This window comes from Telmatherina bonti, assembly GCF_933228915.1.
Source record: "Telmatherina bonti genome assembly, chromosome: 7".
Lineage (NCBI taxonomy): Eukaryota > Metazoa > Chordata > Actinopteri > Atheriniformes > Telmatherinidae > Telmatherina > Telmatherina bonti.
Window position 1 is genome coordinate 13,926,002 of NC_136625.1, and position 25,451 is coordinate 13,951,452.

The 25,451-nt window shown below is 39.4% G+C and overlaps 1 protein-coding gene across 1 annotated transcript in view; it reads left to right on the forward strand.

The window, feature by feature from the left end:
* The window catches only part of mtcl1 (microtubule crosslinking factor 1), a gene marked incomplete at its 5' end in the record, with an annotated part of 79,736 nt that overhangs the window by 41,954 nt on the left and 12,331 nt on the right, over positions 1-25,451 (forward strand). Inside the window, 8 exons of the mRNA XM_079243428.1 lie at positions 4,520-4,666; positions 7,949-8,044; positions 8,892-9,122; positions 11,359-11,529; positions 15,926-16,093; positions 22,044-22,316; positions 23,254-23,595; positions 25,160-25,239. Of these exons, the coding sequence (XP_079099554.1) occupies positions 4,520-4,666; positions 7,949-8,044; positions 8,892-9,122; positions 11,359-11,529; positions 15,926-16,093; positions 22,044-22,316; positions 23,254-23,595; positions 25,160-25,239 (1,508 nt within the window). The remainder of the gene's footprint in view (positions 1-4,519; positions 4,667-7,948; positions 8,045-8,891; positions 9,123-11,358; positions 11,530-15,925; positions 16,094-22,043; positions 22,317-23,253; positions 23,596-25,159; positions 25,240-25,451) is intronic.

Here is a 25,451-nt window from a genome sequence, read left to right on the forward strand (position 1 = left end):
AAAGTTGATGTAGCTCTGAGGCAGTCATGGAGCTGAATCAGTTGTCTGTGAATGAGAGAGAATCGGCCAACGGGAATACAACAATACTGACGTACTATCTGTCAGAACATTGTTTGGTGCTATAGCATCTTTGTCTGGTCGGAGTGAATTAACAAAAGTTAGCAGGCAGAATAAGGAAAGAGTCTTGTATAACAGTATTCCATGGAGATGACACTACTAAACTAGTCACGAAAATATTTAGATTTAAGCAAAGCAAATGTGCAACCTCATCTTACCGCAGAATGTGCAATGGCTGATCCATTAGCACAACAATATGATGTTTACATAAATTTGTACAATCACTACTCTTTCAAATCTTCAAAAAGCAGCTTATGTCCTGCTGTGTGATAGTGTTTGATGTCTGGCGTCTTGTTATTTAAAGGTACATTTATGCTCTATGTCAACTAGGATGCCCAACTCCAGTCCTCAAGGGCCACAATCCTCCAGGTTTTCCATTTATCCCTGTTCAAACACATCCAACTCTAAGTAATCAGTGATTGTGCAATACTTCTTTGGCTGTTGGATCCATTTAAGAGGAGCCAGGTGTTTTGGAATAGGGATACATCGAAAACCGGCAGGACATCGGCCCTCAAGGACCTCCTCTGCTCTATGTTAATATGCGTATGCAAGTAAACGTATACGATTTGTCTTCACCTTAACCTTCATATTTGGTCCACTTTCAGAGAGCTTGAGGATGCGTACCACTGGAAACAGTGTTGTAGTATAGCGGGCATCTGACCAGTGAAAGAAACTAAGAAGAAGAAACGAGGATGCATTTAATGCCCGCACAGACCACCTACCTCTTTTTATGTTTCTTTCTGTGAAATCACATTGAAGTGAAGTGAAGTTATGATGGTGGTGATCTCCACCATCGTCATGTTTGCAAACTTGGGACTTGGGGGTAAACTCTACACTGCCCTCTAGTGGAAGGGTTGCATGGGAGTATGTGGACAGTGAGGTTCGCCAATGTTAGAAACAGATGTACCTGTTTACACATGTAAAGTGAGCATAAATGAGCCTTTGCAAGAACACTGGCACACAATGCAGTGGCTCAGGGATTAATAGCCTTTTCACATGTTATAACGTTGATGCTGAATCTATCAGCTGTTATAGACTTGGAAAAACCTTTTTTGCAGCGACTGCTCTGAGTCAGCTCTAATATGAGCTTCAATATTCTGAGACTGCAAGCGAAGGAGCAGAGAAGTATATTTTTCTGGTACACAAATGTCAATTTACTGTAATTTGGTTTAGATTTGTATCATATATGCAGCTTACCAAATATTCTAGGATTACTTCCACCATTTCAGCGGTTTAAAGTTCCAGCAGGGCTTTATGTACATCTGGTAAGTTTAACTCCAGTTATGTGTCAAAAAATCACCCTGCTGATTAAAGGCTCACTGTGGACAATCTTTAAAAGTGATGTTTTTATGCTAATTATTCATTTATTGAGAAAGTGCACACAAAGTGTTGAACTGGTCAATCAGTAGAAAGGAGAGAAAACAGGACCTGGACTGTCAGGGAACAGATGAGATATACTTGAAAAGATCCGAACCACAATCCTCCAGACATGGAGCATTTGAAAGACCTGATAGACCCCCGACACACACACACACACACACACACACACACACACACACACACACACACACACACCTGTATTGTGAGCACAGAATGACATGCACTATTAGGTCCTTCCACTGTAAGCCACCCAGCTCTACCACACTGGCACCCCCGCCACTCCTCCTCAGACCCACTGCTACCACCATCGCTTCCTGCTGCCGCCTTTACATCTGCATCTCCATGCACATTTCATAGCCAGCAGCCCTGCTCGCCTGCTTCCCTCCACTCACCGTCTGCAGCTGCCCTGCTTCCACTCAGCTGGGGCCGAGGGAGGGTGCTTGGTGTGAATGTAGTAAGTAATAAAAGGAGTTTTAGCAGCTTCTTCCATTTGGCTTAAACTTCCTGATGCTGAACTGTTTTACGACACCATTATTTCTATGGCACATGAAGGGTGTGGTTGTTTCCACAACATATCACACACACACACGGGCACACTTAGGATTGGTTACGCCAGAGCGTTCCCTCTGAGACGAACCATAAAAAGAGTCTGAAGTGAAACTGCGTGGCGCTGTGTGAGATGCCTGTGGAAGAACTTTGCTGGCTGGTATCCTGTTTTCTGTCCTTGTTTTACCGCCGCATTGTGTAAGTCAACATGTCAAAATGCAGTGTACTTTCCCCAAGCAGGTTCATTATCTCTGTGTTGCATGATCAGGCAGACATCTTGTGATTCTTTTCTAATCAGCTAGACTGATGTACGGAATAAAACAAACAGCTCTTCAAACATTTCTCACTTGAAAAGCCCAGTCTGCTTTGCAGCGATAATAGACTGAAGCTGCCTCCATGCTCATTTTATCCAATGACTTGTTTCTGCTTTACTCCTCTGCCTGTAGGACTCACTGGTTAGTCTGGGTGAAGCTGGGTGGTTTAGTCAAAGCTGACTGCTGCATCAACAGTTCATTGTCTGTTCAGAACAATAAAGCTTTAGAGTACAGCTGAAGGTTAAAAATGTTTTAAATTAAGAGCAAAAACTATTGTTGAAGCAGCAACATGTAATCCAGTACAGTGATTTTTATATGTAATGAAAACAGAATAAAGATAACCACAGAAATGGATTCACCAGACGAACAATAATAGATGCATTTCCTTACAATTATCTTGTGGGTTTTTTTTAAATTTATTTTAAACAAGTAGAGAATATACCTAATGTGTTAAAATAGTTCATAAGGAGTATTGCTTCTGCATTTCACACTTATGGCCCTATGATGGACCGTAGACCTGGCTCCAACACACCTGTGATTTGGAATAGGAATAAGCAGGTATGGAAAAAAAGGATGAATAGATGGATTGCACCTTTATGATAATTGATCTTGCATTAAAAATCATACACACTTCGAAAGAGCATCTTTCCTTGGAGCAAATTTGAGAAAAAGTGATCCAGCTTAATGTGTTGCTCATGTTCTGCTCTACCTCTCATTAGAAAAAAATAGATAAATTATTTCAGATGTTTTTAGGGACATGAATGCCAAATGCTGTGGAGCTTTTAATCAAAAGCTTTAAAGTCAGAATTACTCTAATATACATTGATTTTGTCTTGAAATGAACATTATTACATTTTCTCTGAAGTTAGCTTCAGTGGTAATTGAAACACTTGTAATTACGATGTCTTACACACATGCTTTTCACTGGTTATTTGCCTGCTTTATTTGTTGCAAAGCAATAAACATCTTAAAGCTGTACTTGTTTACAGCAAAACCATTAACTTCATAGGACGGCTTGACATTTTGCCCTTTATTCAAGATGCTAGCATGAAATTTGGCAGCCTAAAGTGCAGCTCAGTTTCTCATAATTAACCAAAGATTTATCTTTTTTTTTTTTTGTTTTTTTTTTTTTTTTGTTATTAAATGACCAGACCATTTAACATCCAACTTTACGACTCTTTGAGACACTTAAAATAATAAGCTGAATCTTTCACATTGCTTATTAATTTTTCAAAAATCCTGATTACACTGGGATAAAACTGCCTCAAAAGCAAGTTGTTGGTGCAGTTTTAAGTCATTATTTTTTGGAAATGTATGGAAAATAACCCAATTTAAGAAAAGAAAAAAAAAAACACTTTGGCGAACACTTTTGTTTTTTATGCTAACTTCAGCGCTAGCTAGGAACAGTTATAGCAATGATGCAGCTGGCATGTTGCTGCTTCAAACTCCAAATAAGGCCTCAGGTTTCTTTTTATTTTTAAGTTAAATCATCTGAAAATGGTGTGCATCGCACAGACTCAAGATACAACTGTTCTTAGTGTACACACACAGCTGTGCACAGGAGTGTTGAACCTTTTTAGCATGCTAGCTCTCGCTGTGCAGTTTACCGTGGTATCTCTCAGCTGTTGGTTTGGACTCATGTATCCCTCATTGCATGCGCTTCATAACAAGTGTTTTGCATTCTTTTCCCCCCTGGTTCCCTCTCTTTGTTCCTCTTTGTGTTCCCGCCAGATGTTTCAGCCCATGATTTTGTTCATCCTCATTCTCGTTCTCTTCTCATCTCTCTCATACGCCGTCATCTTTAAGTTGGTTTTTCTCTTTGCGCTTTTCTTCGTACTCTAGTCCGTTTGTCTCCACATCGTTTAGTAGATTTTTTTATTTTTTTATCCCCTCCTCTGCTTATATTTTTTTTTACCCATATTCTGTATTTTTTGTTCCCCCCCTGCTTGCTTTCATTTCTTGTCCCCTCACCCTGTATGTTGTCTTCTGTCTTTTTTTGTCCACAATCCACCTCACACATGTCCCCCCCAACACTTCCACCACCACTTGCACCCCTCTATCCTGCACCCCTTATCCCCACCCCCTCTCCCCCAAATCCCACTCCCTTACACCCTCTTCCCATCACCCGTTTTCCCTCCCTTCCCTCTCCACGTCACTCACAGTCCGTTCAGAGGGATGAGCTGGAGTGGCGTCTAGGACAGGAGCGAGGCGTGGAGCCCCAGAACCAGAGCCAGGGTGGGGTCCAGGCCCAGAGCAGGGGAGCCACGGGACTCACTAGGTACCACAGGCCCCTGGCTTTAAGAATAGAGGTCAGTGCCTCCTCCCTCCTTCATCTCCCTTCCACCATGAATACTGGCCTTCTGTCAAATCTAAAGCATGAATCTGGACATGTGTCGCGATGGACGCAGCTTTTGTTTGATTGATCCCTCACCAAATGATTCAGAACAAAATGTGGTTGAGGCAAGAGTGATGAAGCTTCTTCCTGTCAGGGGGAGCAGCTGTGAAATGCAGCTTTGCAGGATCAGTGGAAACGCCAAAGAACAACTCCAAAACGAAGCAAAGCTTAGCATGACACAGAAACGTTCCAGCACAGGATTGGATGCACCAAACCAGCTTTTTTTTCTTCTGATATTAACTCTAAAACATCACGTAGGGTGTCTACACATATCTTTTTCACACACGATCATTTCATACATTAAGTGGAACTTTTTGTCCAATCAATTAGCTTTAAGATAAAAACTGATTCAAAGAGCATCCAATATTTGTTGCCCCCTAGTGTAGCCGGCAGATATCTGAATATTGGAAACTGAGTGTTTAAGTCTTCCAGTCTGGCATGAGTCTTTGTATGAGATGGATATAAATACTTTACAGACAATAGTTAATGTTTTTTTTACACTGAATCTCAGCCAATGCACTCTGCTGCTTGTATTCTTTACTGAAATGTTAAAATCTGCTAAAAAAAAAAAAAATGTTTGGTCTTTGCTACTTGGCCTGAGCAGAAAAACTAGAAAGCTTCTGGTTCTGGAAATTTGCCCAGATTCTCCCTTTTCACCCGCAGATATTCTATAATGATTGCTGGAATAGACTCCAGCATCCCTGCGACCCTTAATTGCACTTAACGATGTTGGAAAATGAATTACGGAGTGAAATTTCTGGATGACGTTTTGTTTAGAGATGAGTAACTTAAAATTTCTGATTCTTAGTTGTTATGCAATGATCTGCAACAACCAGTTTAAATTCAACATTCCTGTAATGTTGATAAACTTGGTGTGCATAGTTTTGTTTTTTTGTTGTTTTTTTTTAAACTTGACTATTGTTGAGTAGACCAAATTATTTTAATAGTCTGGTCTTTATGTCTGAATTTCCAAATATTTTCACTTTTGACAAACCTCAAAATTGTTCTTTCAATGAACATCTAAGTAATGTGTACATCATATTAAATAATAATGTCACTTTTTTGTGTTTTTTTTTTTTTTTTTTATCACCCGTCGTATGTAGGAAGACAAAACCTTGTAAACCTATAAACCCCTGAAAGGCTATTCTGATCTTGTATCTGAATATGATTTGGTTTCTTTATCTGAAACCGTGATAATACAGAGAAGTCGTCATGGACCAGATAAGAATCCACGTTCTGGAGTTGTTCTTTTGGGTGTTGACTGAAGTTGCTCACCTGTGAAGCATTTCATAGCATTTACAGTTGAAGATCAAATTTAAAGCGTAAAGGTTAGATTATATCATTTTCCTCAGTGCATTAAGAAGGATTAATCTGTTTCAATCTGAGCACAGTTCACAACTAATTTGATTTGGCTGATTTTTTAACTAATACTCTCTTATCAGAAGACCACTCAGGCCTGCATGCCTGGTGACACTCCAGCCACAGTCACTTTATGATAAACACAAGTTCACTTCACTCACGCTCACACTGAAATCCACTCCCACAGCTACTGATGTTGGTTTGGTTATTATTATTTCCTTTATTCTCCTTTTTTTTGTTGTTTTTCTTGTTTTTAACCCCCTATCAGTTTGAAAGTGTGTGACATGCACCGCTTTACAGCTTGAGTTTTAATTATCAACTGAGGATATTGCACTTAATAAAGGTCAATAACATTTAATTCAGGTAACGCGCCAACGTTGGTCGCATGTTTTATGTTGCAGGAATAAATTTGCCGGCTGCTGGTGGTTTGTTGCCCTTTAAAACAGCATGTAGCAGCAGCCGTGTGCAGATAGTTACTATACTGACATGACTTGTGAGGATTTAGTGGTCATTCAGTGCATCAAAGCTGAGTTTGCACGCAGCGCCGGAGGTGATGTCCTTTGGCACTGCTTCATCACTGCCAGCTACACTTTCATGGCTCGACTCAGCATATTTAATGCATGTGAAAGTGATTGCAGTCTGCACACGGATGTGCCAAGACAAAACGTTTTACACCTCTTCCAGCACATTTCTTGAATCTATTAAATCCTTGGCTGTTTGATAAAGCGACCGCACGGACAAAGGACGATGTGATTCATAATCGCTGCCTCATGCTTGTGCTCATAAAGAAACTGCCAGCTGTTATGCAATGCAGAGTACTGGCAGTAGTGATGTGACACAACTACTACAGCCAGAATCATGGTACATTCGTGTGGATTTCTTTTTGTCCTCGTGCCTTCTGCTGCAGCGTAATCTGTGAGGTGAAATGAATGAATGGGGGGAGAAGCAGCTCGGATGTGGCAGGATTAGCTCTGCGCTGTCGGCATGTGTGATTTGCATTTGACTTTGGGCTGACAGCGAGGGATTCAGGGTCAGCACAAACCGAGCAGCTCAACTTACTGCTGGACGGTTCGGTAGATGATCAGACAGAGGACAGGAATAACATTAGAGAATGCTGCCGTCGAGACTTTGAGGTTTTAGAGCGAAAGGCAGCGGTGGTTTGAAGGATTTACTGAAATCTGAAGATAAATCATCACATTCAGAACCATAAACATGAACATCTCATTTCCCTACAAGCGTTTTCTCATGTCGTAAAGCAAAGCACACAAGTTCCTGTTGCAGCTGCTGCATTCGCTTCATTAGATGGAAGTTTTGAGTGTTTTAAGAAATGACACATTAATGAAAAGATGTTTTGGTGATAAAAAGCTGTTTGTCTGCTGAGAGTCCTGCAGCTCCTGTCTCTGTCTTTATGTTACTGTTTTATGACAGTATTTCGTGTTTCCTTTTTCTCTTTTCTTTTTATAAAGTTCTGTTAAAGCAGAAGTTGTTGGTAGTTGTTAACTTAAAGAAAAGTTGCTGACAAGTTTTATTGTATTTCCAAGTGAACATCAAGCTTTGATCTCTGAATTACCATGTAGTGAACTCACTCAGAAATGTGCAGCTTGAAATGCAAATATTTATTACTTGTCTGAAACGTTTTTATTAAAATCCTTATTTCCCGGCAAGTGTCTTTGTTTTGCAGCGGATACTGGTGAAAGTAAATTTAATCAAGTAGACATATCTCACCCTGAAATGCCAGATGGACTTTCAGACTTTAAATGAGGGGGAAAAAAACCTCAATATGTGACAACGTGTTCCAGAAGTTGGTTAAGTGTTTGTTGTGCTGTTGTGGGTTCAGCTCCGGGAAACGCCTGCTTCTGATGTCCAGCTTCGTTTGGATCACGAGCGACGGACGCGAGCAACAGCAGAGGAGCAGGAAGCTGCCGGTACTCAGGTACTGAGCGACGACGATGCAGTTTGATGACCAACAGGATCTTTGTTGCTATGCTACTGGATCTTTGTGAAGTTTGAGCATCGTTTTAACAACACATCAAGGTTGATATTCTAATTTGTCCTCGGTTTTAGACTGAGACTGACATCGTGCTGCTTTCAGTCTGACAGCTGCAGTGCTGCTCTTACAGTGCGTCAGTCTTGCTTCACTGATGTTACCATCATTTTCCAAAGATTATATAATGAAAGTTTTAGAAGAAAAAAAAAACATGGGTGGAATGGTTCAGCTGTCAATCAGTCTGGAATAGTTATTAGCTAAACAGGTGATTAAATCTACTATTTATTTATTTATTGTTTTGAGTCTAAAATGTTAAAAGAATCTTTTATATTTTAGCTTCTTTTTTTTTTTAAATTTGATTAATCATTTACAGAGGTCCTGGGGTTCAGAACACAAGAAGGGAATAAAAAAAAACATGAAAAATAACCCAAACACAAGATAAATATTTCAGGGGGGGAAACAAAATCAAAAAATTGTTATAAATACACTCTACAAGTAGTCTCTGATACATACAGAGGCCTCAGAGACCACAGCAGCTGCTTTGTTAAAATGATCCTAAAACTCATTTTCTGACATTTTCTTTTCTTTTAATTAAAACATAACCATCATTTTTCTTTTGATTTTGGAAATATCAAACCATCAACCCCAAACCATGCAGAGAAAGCCTGAAACTGCAGAATGATTGTCTCTGGTTAACTCTTGTTAGTGAAACCACGGCAACAGCATTAAAGTACTGGAACATGACAGCTGTGAATGAATGAACTAAGCGCGGACTGTTCAGCATTTTTTCTTTTTGCAGCAGGAGGATGAGCGTTTGCGTCTGGAGGGGCAGCGCGAAGGTTTGGAGCTTCAGGGCCTTCAGACTCACGACGTGTCCTGGACTCAGGAGAGAGCCATGCTGCAGCAAGAGGTCCGCCTCTTCAGACGCAACACCATCATCTTCTACATGAAGCTCAGGGGGATCCTTATGCACTGGAGGCTCGGCCACAAGGAGGAGTCTGGAGACAAGACGGTTCATCCGGAGGTGAGTCAGATTTATATATATATTTTTTTTTCTATTTAGAGGTTCCGTTCTGAAAACACGTCAAAGCTGCGCTTTTCCTCCAATGTTCCCCTCTGTACATTAAAAGTATTTCGGTTTAATAGGATGGTGGAAGGATGAGATCCACATCACCAGGTGGGTTTGACATCACTGTGAATCCAGAATGGTCCTCTCCAGGATGTGGTTATCATTTCTGATTTATTAATGGAAGACAAAGCACAGACGTTATTAACATGCAAACGCACAGCATAGTAGGCAACATTTCTAAGCAGCACATCCAGCTGTAATTCGAGTCTGTCAACAAGAACAAATTGAAGTAAGTGGAAACAAACGAGACTAATTTCAAACTGTTTTCAGTCTTTGAGGCTTTTCCATCCCACAGGGACTGGACTACCTGCAGGACTGATGGGTAGTTGGTTGCCCGGCTGAGCAAGCGACTCGGTTTGCTGAACAGTTTGTCGATTCGACGTTCGATGCTCTTCTTTTTTTCCATTCTCCTCTCAGGCTTCTGGTTCTTGTGATTTGGGAGATTCATGTTTTGTTTTGTTCCTCTCAAATGTTCAGATGATCCCTGGAGATCCCAGCGCAGTTTGGACCCCTCTGTCCACTCTCACCTTGAATTTCAGGCCTATGGAGGTTTAGTTTCTGCAGTTACGGTTTTCATCTCAGCTGTTTTGGACCTCTTTTGTCCCAAACAGCTTTTTTACGGGGAGAAGCATAAATCAGCCGCAGCGACTAGCTGCACTGAAAGCATTCCTTCATATTAATGGCTTTTCTTTTTATCATGGGCTCAATGGTTTGATACGAGTCTGTACGGTAGTTTCAACTCAATTAAATTTCTGTATCATGACTCATCAGTTCATTCACTCGCTGTCCCGTCATGAAATCTAATTTGTGCTTACAGATGGCGAAGCAGTGAGGAGCCAGAACGTACCTTGTTGGATATTTATCACACACATCCCCCACAGAACCTTTAGTAAAGTCAAATATCTAGCTCTCACATGATAAAATAAAACAATTCCTCAAACATTTATAATGCAGGTGAGAACAAGAGAGCTTATTTGACTTGATGAGTCTGCAAAGGGTCAGGCATGTCGGGATGCATAATTACATTTTAAAGCCTTCTGCACATTTTCCATTAAAGTCTGCACTTCACGTGGTTTAGTTCATTTCAGTTTTCTGGGGATAAAAACCACAGTGGAGCATATCTGAAAATGTTCAAATGTGCTCTAATATGCACTATTAATCAAGACAAAGGGGAACCAGGAGCAAGTTTGTCTTCATTCAGACATTTCAGAACAGTGAAAAGAAAGTCAACTGGATATAAAAGAGGATGAATACTTTGTTCAAAAACCATTAAATGGTTTTCCAGCACAGAAATATTGGAAAAATGCAAACTTGGCCTGAGCACAAACAAAAAAAAGCATCAAGTAATCTGAGTTAAAATGCTCGGATTAAATCAGAGGAGAAAGCTGTTCGTTTGCTTTGTAGCTCTGACAACTGAGCGAGCTTGTCTGTGTTGAGTAATAATGCGTGTGGGTTTTACACAATGAGCTCAAAGCTTGTCTTACTGGCAGAGAGGGACAACTTTTACTGCCGTACAAGTCTCAGTGATGACTTCTAAAACTGACAATCTGTTGTGTTTCTCAGAAAAGCTTTGATCCGAAACATCAGTGTCCAGTATTTTGACACAAAAGAGATCCAGGCAAGGTGTAAGGGATCTACAAGACTTCCTGATCTCTTCTGAATGGTCATCATGTGACAGCAGAAGGTTTAGTTGCTCTGCACAGTGCTGAAACCAGCTGATATATGATCGGAGAGGTACTAGGAGGAATCCAGGCCACAAAAAGGACAATAAATCTTTGGCCCTACAATCTATATTTTCATCAGACAAATTCATACAACTGTGCTCCTTCCACTGTGTGTAGTTCAAGCTTTTTAATAATCTGCCATTTCCATTTGTATTTCTATTTGTTATAGTTTGTTCATTTTCACTAAAGTAGCAGATTGATGAAATTACAGACATGAATATGTGAAGCTGGTTTTATTAACTCAGTGACAGACTGTTAGTTTACCCTTCCAGTGTTTTTTCTGCCTTCTTCTCTGTGCAGTTCTGGAAAAGCTCCCTTACAGCACACTCGAGACAGAAAGTGTTGATGTGGAAAACAAAGAGCATGAATTAAAACCCAGTGTTTAATGGCTGTATGGTCTGTTCCAGTGTGAGAAGCTGGAAGGATTCCCAGAGCTGGGAGTGATAACTGAGCAGGCAGAGGGCGAGTCGGACCGAGACGACAGACTTTGTTTACCACAAACTCCAGGAGACGCCCCCGACTTTGCACCCACCATACCTCTACCATCACCTGAGCGACACCTGCAGCATCAAAGACAGGTAGGCGACCACGAACAGCCGCTTCACGGGTGGTTTGAGCAGCCTTTGCTGTATAAAGAAACAGATTTGAGTTTTTCTGCCTGAGTTGGCATTGAGAAACCTTCAGGCAGATTTACTTTTACGTGAGATTTGTGCTTGAAAATCAGCACTCTGCTTTTTTTTTTTTTTAATTTATTTTAACCATCTGAGGTTTGCATGTCAATCACACCACGTTTCTTTAAACAATTATTGAGATTTAGCTATTATCTCTGTTCAAATATAAAATAAAAAAATCAGTTTTTTGTAAATTAAAACAGTTGGAGCCACTAACTGGTGATGCGATGAAACAGACACCTAATTGTACTTATTAGCTTTAGCATCAATAAATGCAGCTTAAACAATGGATTCAGAGCTTTACCTTCAGTTGTCAAAACCCGATGTTAGACGTTTTCAATATCTTTTTGTTAATAGTATCGCCCCTGACAATGTTGTAAATCCTGACTGAGACTTTTTGTGTTTGATTGAATCACATTTAACTGATTTATTAAACAAAAAAAAATTCAGTAAATGTTTATTTTTAGTGAGAGAAGTTCATCAGTGTTAATTCTCAGGAAGATGCAACCTCAAACATCCGCGCAAAAAGAGCAATTAGTGCCATATATAAATCATCAAAACAGTGAACTTAATTACTTAAAATAGCTTTCAGTTTTTATCAGAATGATATAATACAGGACTGCTAACTGAATGCTGATGACTCCCCATTATGCTACAGAAACTAACTTAACAAATAATACAGAAAATTAATTACATTTCTTCATTCAATATAATTCAGCAGGTGAGTCAAAGTCATTTGAAATGAAGATAAATTCACTAAAATGTAATGTAAAAATAAGAGAGTAAAGCTGTTATGACCTGCCTTCCTGGCGTCCTCAGCACTCTGCTCTTGCCTCTTTTTTTCTTTATTGAGAAACAGTTTTTTGCAGATTAGATCAGCTTTTAATTTCTTCTTCTGCCCCATGCCATGACTACAACATAGATTCGAGTTAAAGTTATTAGTTAACATCCTTTAGTTTACGTCAACGTTGATCTAGGGTGAACAGGATCGTCTGAAGAGTTGTTTTAGAAGGGTCTGTAATTGCAGCAGTCCTACAATCTCAGCTTATTGTGGTGGTGTGGTTTGGCTTAATGTGGTGCATAAACACTGACCAGCTACTCTGCGTTTATTTCCTACTCTGAGGACAGAAACTAAGCTTTCAAGATTCCTGGATTAAATAAAAAAATATGTAATGGGAAAAATCCTAATTTCCCCCAAATATCTGAAACGTATTTAGACTCTAAACCATTTAAAGCTTCATAAAGCAACAGACCCTGAACAGACGTGATATGATCCAGTTTTCTGGTCTTAATGAGGACTCATCCTGAATTATCTTCAGCTGTCAGACTGATGTTTGTTACAGTAATCACATATCCACAGAAAGTTAATGCATGGACACGCTTTTCTGAATCACTCTGAGACATCAACTTTAATCCTTAAAATATTCTTCATGGGATGAAGGTGATGAAGGCTGGAAAGATTCATGTGTGGCTAAATAATGACACCCAGGTTTGGCTTGGCTTGTGTTTACAGACTGAAAACATTGTAAACACATTTCTCAAGATGTTCATTTTCCTAAACTTAAATCCCTCCGACAGAGGTTATAATCCCTTAGCAATATAATTATCTCCACAAAACCATGATGACAGATTTTTTTCTCATATGATACGGGCAAATAAGGCAAGATGTTTCGAAAAAAGCTCAAAAACAGATCCCTGAGGAACTCCATTCTTATATTTATCAACATACAAACTTAAAATACTTATAAAAAAAATAAATAAATTAAAAAAAAGAAACAACATAATTAATAGGGCTGTGTCGATATGCTTTTGTTCCGATTCGATTCTGATTTTTTATTAAAAAACTAAAACACCTCAGTCATATGAAGAAGAAAAACAGAAGTTACTGTAAGTGTTTGTTTGGTAGTTTCACCCTTCAATCTTTTCCCATTGAACACTGCTTTGGCAGCCGCTCATTAGAGCTGCTTGGCACAGTATGCAGATTTTGACCCACTTAACTAGTTAGAGGCAGTAATTATTTCCAGCACGCTCAGTTTGTTTTTTTTTTCTTCATCTCGATACTAACACACACATCGACCTGATTATATGCAAAGTTTAAATAGGCTTTGTTTTTTATTGCTTCCATCCAAACACAATACTTGTTGAGGTCTGCTCCACGTCAGTCCATCACTTTACTTGTCTGTCAAAAGGAACGCTGAGTGTAAGCATTTTGCATTGGATACATTATTCAGCAGCACTAAGTGCTCTACTTTGTCATATGTTTAGATTTTCTTTTCCACACATCATAAAAATAGCTTGAACAGTGATCTGACATCACTTTGTGTGAGCCTTTCTCCTCTCTGAACACGAGTGTCCTGTAAACATCATAAACACCAGCAGGCCTGCATTGGTAAGCGTTTGCACGCATGGCTGCAACAGTAAAGCAGAAAAGTCTTGCAGCCACACCGAGATCATTCTGTCAAGCTGTAAAGAGATCATTCAGAGTTTCCAAAGACTTGGGAACATTTTCCACAGAAAATCAGACAGGTAAGGGAGGAGTCCTCACTCATTCCACTCGGTTTTGCCCATAGCTGACACCACTGAGGTGCTTAAGTATATAAATAGCACGAAAGATGTAGGTGGGATTGTTTCCCTCCAGCCGTTGCAAACTCTTATCACCTTTACTGTTATCAGCACGTCATGATAAATTGAATATGAAACTAGTTATTCAGTCAATTTTAGAACAATTCAACTAAATTTGAACAAACTTTATGCCACAAATCAGCTGCTTTTGTTTTACTTTCCTTAAAAATAAAATAAATCATGCATGAAACGTTTTAACACATAAAACCAAATCAGTCTTACGTACTGCAGGCTCCACTTGTTGCTACTTCACTCTGATGACATTTTAACCAGCAGTTACATGGTACAGCACCAACGTAAGTTGGCATTTAATTTATTTATGTGCAATGTTTTTATTTTAAAAAATATTTATACAATAGTAAGGCAAAAAGTTTTTTGCTATACTTGTTTATTGATACACACATAAACATTTGGTGTCAGTACACAGAGTTTTCCATAAATGGAGGCTTTTCCCTCATACTTTGTCATGTGATCCCATCATGTGATTAAGATCCTACTGTATACTATACTTTGAAAGTTTTTTGTGTGAATATCTGTTCTGATATAATTTTTTTATGAATGATACAGAAGTTGTACTTTACATTTGCATTAAATATTTATTAAGAATACTTTTGAAAGTATTCAAATGTTGCACATAATGTTTGACCTTGTAAAACAGGGATGTCCATTTCTGGTCCTTGATGGCCGTCCTCCAGGTTTAACCTGTTTCCCTGCTGCAACACACCTGCACAAACCTGCTAATTACACGTTCATTTAGGTCGGGTATGTTGAAGCAAACATCTAAAACCTGCAGGAGCCCCAAAAATAAGCAGCTGGACATCCCATTTGTTCAGCCTTTCCTCATATTCAAGCAATGCAACCCACACTTTCCTTGTGTTTGCATCATGATGACATCCACAAGCGCTACTGAGACCTCACACACACACACACACTTTTACACTTGGAGACACATCTAAATTGCTTCAGAAAGGGGTAGATTAGAAAACCATGGTGAGGCTACATGGTTTTAAACATCGTAACTTGTATGTAAAGCTGCATCATTTGTTTTCAAGGAAACCAGCTTGTGGTCTGAATTGCTACATTTTGTAGTCACATAAAAAAAGTCAAATAGGTTTCTTTTTATCATTAGATAAATTACAATACGGTCTTTTAACACATATTGTTATCAGTCGAGGCTGGCAAGGCCGACGGCAGTGCAGTGACACCTCGAGGTGATCACGCTCTCCTTTGGTGCCGCCAAGACCTGACGGCTGAGCAGGACCACCAGAGGTGAAAACCCTCTCTGAGCAGATATCTGACTAAACCAAGCTTTTCTCTGCTGTGCACTCAATTGGATCGTGATGCCCATGTAGCCTGAGTCCTTATAAATCAAACTCCTGTGGTTTTCCTTGCAGTTTTAACTACTGCATGATTCAAAGGTTTCAAATGATTTTTTAAAATTATTTTACACGCAGCTATATGTACATAATTTAAGTTAATTAAGTTTCATGTCAAACTCCAAGAAGAGAACCTCTGCAGAAGAGGAAAGAGATGCTAAAAGGCTTTAAAAGAAACAAAAGACACTAAAAGGAAACATAATGTCCTCTGCAATTTTCAATATAAGGAACAAAGTTGCAGGTTGCTGTACGTCCAGTGTTTTAGCTTAATGTTTTATTGGTGTGTGTTCTCGTTGGCTCGCCAGTTCACTGAGAACCGTCGAGTGCTGCAGGCAGTGAGGATGCTGCTGGAGGAGTTTCGTGAGGAGCTGCGGGAGGTGGAGACTTGGCGATGCCAACTACAGCAATCGTACGCCAATGACAAAGCCGCCTGGGAGGTCAAGTGGGCAGAGATGAAGTGCCAGGTGGCTCAGGTACAGATGGCGTCTCAGCACACACTTTTAAAGGGACAGGACACAATCTGGTGCAGGAGGCACTGGGCGCTTTCAGTGAGCAGCAAGACGACAGTAAACATGTTGCTTCTCTCATGCATGAAATTCCTCCCGGGGCCCGAAACAGGAAAAGTGAGACAAGCATCTTTGTAAGCTTTGCTCCTTTTTTTCAGCTGTTTTTCGCTGCAGTAAAGTTAGAAATAGACTTTATTTGTGTCTGAATGCAGATTGCATTTGACAAATATGCAAAAGCAATTTCATTTTCACATCCCAATCATATATTTCCTAAATAAAAGGTGGATAGTCCCCGTGAAAATAATAAATTACTTGCTTGGCATCATGTAATAGGTTGTATTATGCTGTTGTACAAACTAATTAATTCAGCATTGTGCCTCCTTGTTTGATATGCCTGATTGTTTCTCTCTGAAGTGAAGACAGCCAGTCAGGTCTCTTCTGATATTCCTGATGAGGATCTTCAGCTGTTGTGCTGATTAATGGATTTGTGTGTGCGTTAGCATCACACATAGTTTGGTAGTTAAGTAGTGCAAGCCTCCTGTTGCAGTTTTATCTTCTAAGATAAAAGTCTGGAAAGTTTTCATACAGATAATTGTTATATTACCTTTTGTGTTATCTGGGGTTTACAGGAGAATCCTGTTTATTAAAAGAAATAATAAACAAAAATTTGAACCTGAATGAATGAATGAATGAACAAGTGAGCCACAACTGAAGTGTGTGCATCAAGAAGTCTATTTTAAATAAATGTTTAAGCTGCATTTACAGCATTAACAGTTCTTTTATCACTAAACTTCAGCAGCATTCAGATTGACTTTGAATTTCCCTTCGGGGATAAATAATGTAGAATTGAATTGAACTGAATTGACTCCCGCTCATGTATTTCCTTATGGAATAAAACTCAGTGACTTCAGCATACTAATGAACATTATAAAATCCCCCCCAAGTGTTGAATTTGTGCTCACTGTGTGTTCCACATCCTTCAGTGGTGTCAGAACACTGAAACACCCCAGTCTCTGTTCCTTACATTTGTTTACAGATAATCTGCAGCGGGTCTGGGTAATTGTCTACATGGCAAGAAGTTCTATCAGCTAGAAACGTGGAGTGCTTTGTGCACGAACTGATCAGCTGCAGCTGGTCATCATGCCAGATCATTTAGCTGCTAATGAGCCAGATATGCCCTACAGGAGCTGGTGGAGATCAAAGTTGGAGCTGAAAGAGTCAAAATTCCACTTTTTCTGACCGTAAAAGCAGAAATGTGACCCAGCATTGAATGGTAATGTTGTGCTGGAAGTTCAAATAAGCAGCTGTTTGCCAACTTAAATGTTAAAATCAATGGGTTTTTTTGGATTGCTGTAATATTTTAAATAAAAGAAAGATAAATTTTAATCGTTGTCACTTCTGGAATTAGGCAATGTGTTGATCTTGTGGATAATCTTCAGCCTTTAGCTTTGAATTTAAGTGACCTGATTTACATCCAGATAACTTATCATGCACATAAACTCAGCTAAATCTGTAGGAAAATTCTCACTTATATGTAAGTTGCTTTGGAGAAAAGCGTCTGCTAAATGAATGTAGAATAGATAAAACAAAATTAAATAAAATTCAGAAAGTTGATCTTTATTTTTCACAAAAGATTGACATGTAAAACTGAGCACACCCCCCAAATAACTCTAAATAACATTGCTAATATTTTATAAGATTGTTCATTTATAGCTTAACTGGTAGTCCTTCTTTTGTACTGGTCAGACTTTGTCTCATACATATAAAATATCTGAGACAGTTGTGGGAAACCTGAGGCCTCGAGGGCCAAAATCCTGCAGGTTGTCCATGTATCCCTGCTCCAGCACACTTGATTCAAATCAAAAGGATCCAACGGCTTGTCAAGATCTGCACAGTGATCCATTCATGTGATTCTGCTGTGTTGGAACGGGGAGACATCGACAAGGACGAAGGCCAAAATTCCCAATCCCTGATCTAAAACATACCAAAGGGAGTAAATTACATAGGATTTTATAATAATTGACCAATCATAAATTTCCTTACTTTGTGTGCTAAGTTTACGTAAACTTGCCACCACTTACACAGTACTTGTTTAACGTTAGAAGCAGTATATCAGTACATCCTTGTAACACTGAAGTTTAAAAATATAAAAATATAAAAACAAGGATTTACCAGGTCTGTGAACATTCAGGCCATTTGATTTCCCATTTGAAATGATAACTGGAAAAACACTTTGATTGATTGTCTTTTTGTTTTCTAATCCAAATTGAAAAATCAGATAACAGACCATCTTCCCAAATACAATTTTAACTTCACATTTTTGTTTTACCTCCTTTTATTTGGGACTAAATCTATGTTTAGTGTGACACCAATCGGTTTAATTCTTCGGTTTTGATGCAGATAGCCGAATTGTCAAATGAAACCCTCTAACTCTGGCAGAAAACAAGATTCAGCTCTGTCACAGGAGACATTGGTCCAAGTCTGAAATAACAGCAAACCAACACTAGAAATGTTCCAACAGTGAAGCCTGGAGGGATTGAATCCAAACTCATTTGATGAGACTGTTTTGTGGACTTTGCAGTGGGAGCCTCATTGTCTGCTGCATCTGATTTAACCTTAAGATTGTCTTTTCCCTTAAGAACTGGAGGACAATCAAGCCAGGTAGCCATCGATTTGGAAAAAATCCCAACTCTTGCAAACAGCTGGAGGACAGAGTATGTTCTGACTCGACCACTATGTTGGGAGATCAAATCTGCTCCCAGTGTCAGAGCAGAGTCACATCTGAGCTTTATCTGATAGATATAAAAAAAATAAATAAATAAAAAAAAAAAAAAAAGGAAAATGCAGCTTTTGGAACCAATTAAGAGGTTTGAGTTATAGGAGGAAGATTATCTTTTTAACTCTCTTGCTTTAATCTGTGAGGCTCTTACATGGTTCAATCCTTCCACAGAGCAGAGGTCGCTCAGGGCTGCAGCGAGAACTAATATGCTTAGTTTGGTCTAATAACATGATGTTGAGATCCATGCTTGCTCCGCTGTGCTTCATCCCAAAGCTTTTAGAAATATGCCTTTCACTCATTATTATTATTAATAGCAGAGCAGAATAAACATGTGCATTTATGTATATATGAGCATACAGTAAAAGGTGATCATTTCACACATAAATGTCTTGTTTTTACGCTCCTTTTTGGGCTTTGGCTCCCTTGTCAGATACCTCTACAGCTCTATATGTACTGGATGTATCTAGTGTTAAATCACTCACTTTGAAAGCTTGATATATACAAGACAAACATTCCTAAATGAGAGTTATGTAAGCTCTTCTTTTTTTTTTTTAAAGAATGGCCTTGAGTCAGTCCTGACACAGCTCCAGCACCGCACGTCGGTTCTTCCCATTATGTTGGGGGATCAAAGCCTCTCAGAAGATTACAAAACTCTGCAGAAAATAGACGTAGCCCTGTTTTCATTGTTCTGGAGCTTTGAAGATTTCTGTGAGCTGTTGAATCCTCAATTCAGGCTCTCCTTCTCCTCACGCCACCATGCAGCGTGAAATTTAAATTAACCAAAGCAGCCTTTGTTCAGCTGTAAAACAACAGCAGTTCTGTGATGCACTCATATTTTTTCTTTTCCCATTAAACAGAAGATCAATACCACTGTCATGTCCGTGCAGTAATGTGATAAATAGCTTAGTGTAAAGGCTGAACACTGTTCACCTTGTTCAGTCTGAGGTTAACAAGGTAACTGTGCTTTCTGTTCTCAGCTAACGCTCTTATTTCTTCTTTTGTTTTTAATTTGTGGAACATTTTTTTTTCTATTGGACAGAGGCGGATCAGTCTCTGGTTGTCCTGAGGAAAATACATGCTAACGTAGCTAAAAAGTGTTAAGACATGCTAACATAGCTGTTTAACAACTAGGTTATGGTTGACTTTTTTTTTTTAACTAGTGGCTCATCCAGGATGCGACCTGCCTCTCCTCTGGTAACAGCAGGGATAAATACAACTTAAACATATACTTAGGGTGAAAGGAAACGCCACCAGTCTGCTGAGATTACCTAAGAATTTGATATAAAGTAGAGGTTTAATAGTGGAGAAACACTGTAGGATATGACGCTGCAGAGCTCTGAAAGATAGCGCCAAGATTTAATGAGTTTTAATTTTCTCTTTTGTGAATTTTGTTACTGCTTGACATTTTACAACAATATTGAGTAAAACTGAACAGATAATTCACTGGAAATTAATAGAAGAGGTCAAGCAGATGTTTAAGTTGTGGGGGGTTGTTTTGTCCCATTTTCTGCACCTCATATCTGTTTTCATCTGACGTTCTTGGTTGTCCCCTCCTCTCTTCATCCAACACCGTCCCTGCCTCTGTAAATTTCCTGGGCCATGCACAAATTGAGGGACGTGATGGTGAATGTGATCTATGATTATTCCTGTAGTTCTGTTGACTATGTGTATCCACTTTTGATTCAACAAACATCAACACAAATTGTGCATTTTCTTTAGGTGCGGCCATTTTTTTTAAGGCTTTATCAAACAGACGCTCTTTCTTTTAAAGGGAGCCTGAGATGCACCGATAAAATGTTATTTAAGTCTTTGATAAGCACTGAGTACATGACAGGAATCAGATTATCGCTTGTCTTTGTCATATTTTTTTTCAGATTGTAAACAGACTTTATGAACAGTGTGGTTTATTATTTGTAAGTTTTTTGATTAATTTGTAAATCTGTTATTTTCATACATTTATTTGTGCATGTGACACCGGAGGTGCCGCTCCAGGTGTGATTTAGAATAAACCATCTCAACAGCGACTTGCTGTATTTTGGAGAATTACACCGTCAGTAAGTTGTTTGGTTGTCAGCTTGTTCACACATTTTCAGTATTTGTTCTGGAAAACAACATTGTCTGTAATTTCTTTCATCCATTTAGAGAGTAATTTATTATTTTAGCTCAGGAAGAGCACTTTATTGTGCTTTCTTAGCACTTTTTTATTCATCTTTTCCATCTTTATATGCACATACATATGTAATAAATTGTCATCTTCCTCCCAAACCCCCTTCCAGAAAAAAACCCACTTTGCATAAGTTTCATAAAGGGAATTGCAGCCCCAGGAACCAGAAGGAATAATTTAATGATTTATTAAATGTGTTTATTTTGCTGCTTTCACAGCTGCTCTTATTTTCTACTGTTACAACAATGAACAAGATAAATTGCAGGCCGATTTGTTGTGTTTTACACATAAAATGATTCTGCTTCTGCAGAAGTCGTCACCTGGGTGGACTCCTCCAAATGTATTTGGAGGACTTGCTGATTATTTAAGTAATTTTATAAAAATGATTCAAGAAATAAGTCCTTTCTCAAATAGATTGTGTTTGAAATTGTTAGATGAGAAATATTTTAGAGGTGAAACTGTAAACTTTTGGAAGATGCTCTCACACAAAAAGAAATCATCTACATCCGGGTCAGGCCATGAATGGGGATTAAACAGATGTTTCAAGATCAACGGGAGGAGGACAAAATTTTGAATTAAACTTTCTCTGCGATTACATTCAGAATTTTAGTCGTAATGTCCAGAGAGGCATTCCTCAGGGACTGTAATGTAAATTTCATCAGCCTCACAAGTCTGTGAAGGTCCCTCGTAAGAAAGCTCATTCCAGCTTCCTGTTGTCCTGGTTGTGCACTCAGACACTAAAAGCATGAATTCCTAAGTAATGTCTGATTCTTATTTCATTTTCACAACCTACCAACACATCTGCTTCAATTTTCTTCAACTTAAAAAATGTATGTTTTTATTAGCAAACATCTGGACTTGTTGCTTTAGCAAAAATAGTTTCACTTAACGTAAATGTTGACCAAAGATTTTTCTTGGTTTTATGTCATCTAGTTTAATCACGGCTCTGTCGTGTATTGTTGTTCTTTGGCCAGCTGGAAGAGGAGACGCAAGGGAAGGTTCGAGGCGAAGCACAGGGAGGCGAAGATGAACCAGTCGGAGACCCTGAGTGGGCCTTGAAGCAGGAGCGTGAGGAGCATCAGCGCCTGCTGGCTGAGAGCCACAACACATCGCTGGACCTCCGCTGGAAGCTGCAGAACGGCGAGAAGAGGTGGGGCCGCGAGAGGGCGGAGCTCCTGGAGCGCTTCGACCGAGAGCGACAAGAGTGGGACAGTAGCATGAGGGAACTCCACCGCCAGATGGACAGGGTGAGACGAGGGGGGGGACGGAGCAGGAGACACGGGGAGTAGTTCTGAAACTGGAGTAGAGAACTAGAAGGAAGGAGAAAGCTTAGACTGTGTGTGTCGTGTTTTTCAGGGGTTGAGAATGAACTTTAACAAATTAAACCCTTGAGACACATTAAAAAACTAGAAAAGCACTTGGAGAACGCAGTTTAAAAAAAAAAAAATTCCTGGATCCAAACAGTGATCCGGATCGTCACCAAGATTAAATTAGTTCTTCTTTTTCACATTTCCAACAACTCCTGACAATTTCATGAAAATCTATCCATAACTTTTTGTTATCTTGAACACAAACAGATAAACCTCCTTGGCGGAGGTAAAACACAAAAGAAAATTAAAAAAAATAAAACACAAGCTAATATTACATTTGCCCTCAAAATTATGAGTAAATTGTCTCTCCAAAAAAAGGAGATTTACTCATAAAAGAAAAAAAAAATTTATGGAGTTTCTCCATGAATAGTATTGTAAAATATTATCACTAAATATAAATTCATGTGACTTAAAAAAGCAGCATAAAACCAGCATAAAAATCATAAATCATTGATATATCTTCATTTCCCTTTGGCTTTTTCCCTCCAACTCCCACTCTGGGACATTATAAATTGTCATATTTGGCATATTTTGGCAAAGCTCTAACTCTGATACAACCTTCTGCTTGTACCGACATAAGCAGGATACCGTCTTTTTGCTGCTTTAAGTCATAGATATGATACTGAATTATCCAATATTAAACGAATGAGGCTAGTACATTTGGTTTATGAATGATAAACACACCTGTCATATATTTGACAGTCATAAAATTGAGCTTGAATAACATCCAAGACAAGACAAGACATTCTTCAGTTCTAAAACTTTCCATCTCGTACTGACTTTCCATGCATCATGTTTGTGATTCATCAATCAGATGCAGCGGGAGCTAAACACCAGGAGAGGTGAAGGTGTTGACACCAAGGATGGCAGCTTGGCACACAGAGGGGTGCTCTCCCCTCAGGAGAGTCCGTGCAATGCCCCACGGTCACCTCATGCCCCCAGTTCACCCTGTACCTCCACTCCTGCACCACTGCTCTCCACACGCTCCCACTCTGACTCTGAGGCCATGCTGGAGGGGCAGGGAGCTGCAATGAGGCTGAAAGGGCCTACAGAAAGCCTTTTCCTGGATGCGCTGTCTCTGGACCCCCTCAGTGGTCTGGAGGTCCCTCCGCCCTCCAGACTGGAGAGCGAGAAGAGGTTCCCCTGCATGAAGGAGGTAACACGCATCAGTCTAATCAGCTGTGTTAGATTATACCCCTTTTAAAATCACTTTTAATCCAGATTATAAATTATTAAACCCTGATTGGAAAGTACAGAATTTTTGTATTAAAGATGTAGAATGAATTAAAAGCAGGTGTTGGAAAGTTTGAAGCAGAGAAAAGAGCATGGTTGAAATTTCCAGACTACTATGAATGCACCGGAGCTGAATTTTTATTCTATTCTATTTTATTCTAAAGTCATTTAACGGACGCTTTTATCCACATGTCTCACATGTGAAAAGTGATCAGTTAACCTAACACACATGTCTAACATGGGTCGGAAGAAGCCAGAGCACCCGGAGAGAACTCATGCACACACAGGGAGAACATGCAAACTCCACACAGAAAGGCCGCTGTGCAAACCTCCCCCCAGTAAGGCTCAAACCAGCGGCCTTCCTGCTGGGCTAACCACTACACCATGGTGCTTTGACTTCTGTCATCTCCTGCAGCAGATTAAAGCTAAAGCTCCAACAAGAGCGCCAACACTACAAAAGCAGCACATAGCTGACATATCATAGTTCTGATATCGCCTCCAAATGTCAACAACATGCTTTAAGATGTAAATATACAGTTGCAAAGCCTCAATAAAGTGATGTTGCAGAGGTGTGTTCTGTCCCTCATGCTAACAGATCTACTGCAACATGCAGCACCGGTATAGAGCTACTGTAAATGTCACATGTTGACACAATGTGTATTTCAAGCTTTAGATGACAAGGATGATTCTTTCTGCTATGCCTCTAAAGCTCCTGGTTATAGCCTCCTTCTAAACAGGCTGAGTCAGTGTCTGCTGCTTTAATCCAATGAGCTGCTGCTGCTGCTGCTGCTGCTGCTGCTGCTGCTGCTGCTGCTGCTGCTGCTGCTGCTGCTGCTGCTGCTGCTGCTGCTGCTGCTCGCCCGACGTTCCCAAAAAAAATCAGTGGCTGACAGGGAGAATAACAAAATATGGACTTAGAAATGGCTAACACACAGTGTGTATGTGTTGTTGTGCTTATTTTAAAGGTAAATATTAGTGTGGGATTGTTTATCTAGCTGACCAGTGGACAGCTTCTTTAAACACATCAAACACCTATTTAGCATTTTGCTATTTATGCTTGATCTGTCAATAGCTAAAAATTAATTCTTGCAGACTTTGTTCAAACTATTCAACAAAACAAGAAAGGTGTTTTAACTGTCGGGATAAACTAAGCAATAGTAGAAGAAACATCTTAATAAAATTAATCTGTGTCATGATTAGTTTGGTATATAACCATCTTATTTCCAAATTAATGGATGTTTAATCCTAAAAGGCAAAAAGAGCCTTTACTTTAGACTTTAAAAACCAGAAGGCTCAAAATCCGTTTATTATGTTGATTAATAATTCAGTCTGGATTCTTCACTTATCCATAACAAGATGAAGACTAGGATGTTATTTATGTGCAGGACTTTTTTTCTGTTTGGCTAAATTAAAATAAATTACTTATATTCCTCCTGATATTACAGCCTAATTTCCCTCTGAATCTCTGCATTTGCAATGTGTTTCAGGCCCTGAATGAGATTTCAGAGATGGAAAGCGCTCCTGATTATCCAGAGGAGGAGATGACGGGGGGCGGGAGTCTCCTCAGGTAACCAATTCAGAAAACGTCAAGTCAAACTGAGATCAGAAAACTGCATTCTAATAGAAGTCATCAATGAATTTACCCGAGAACAGGTCTGACTTTTTGTAGATTGTTCAGGCTCTCGCTTTGCTTTTGCTGCTCAGTCATACGCACCAGTCTCTTGGGAGAGTGACTGCGTATTCTGTTAACTTTTCACGTGAAGTGGCAGGGAGGGGATT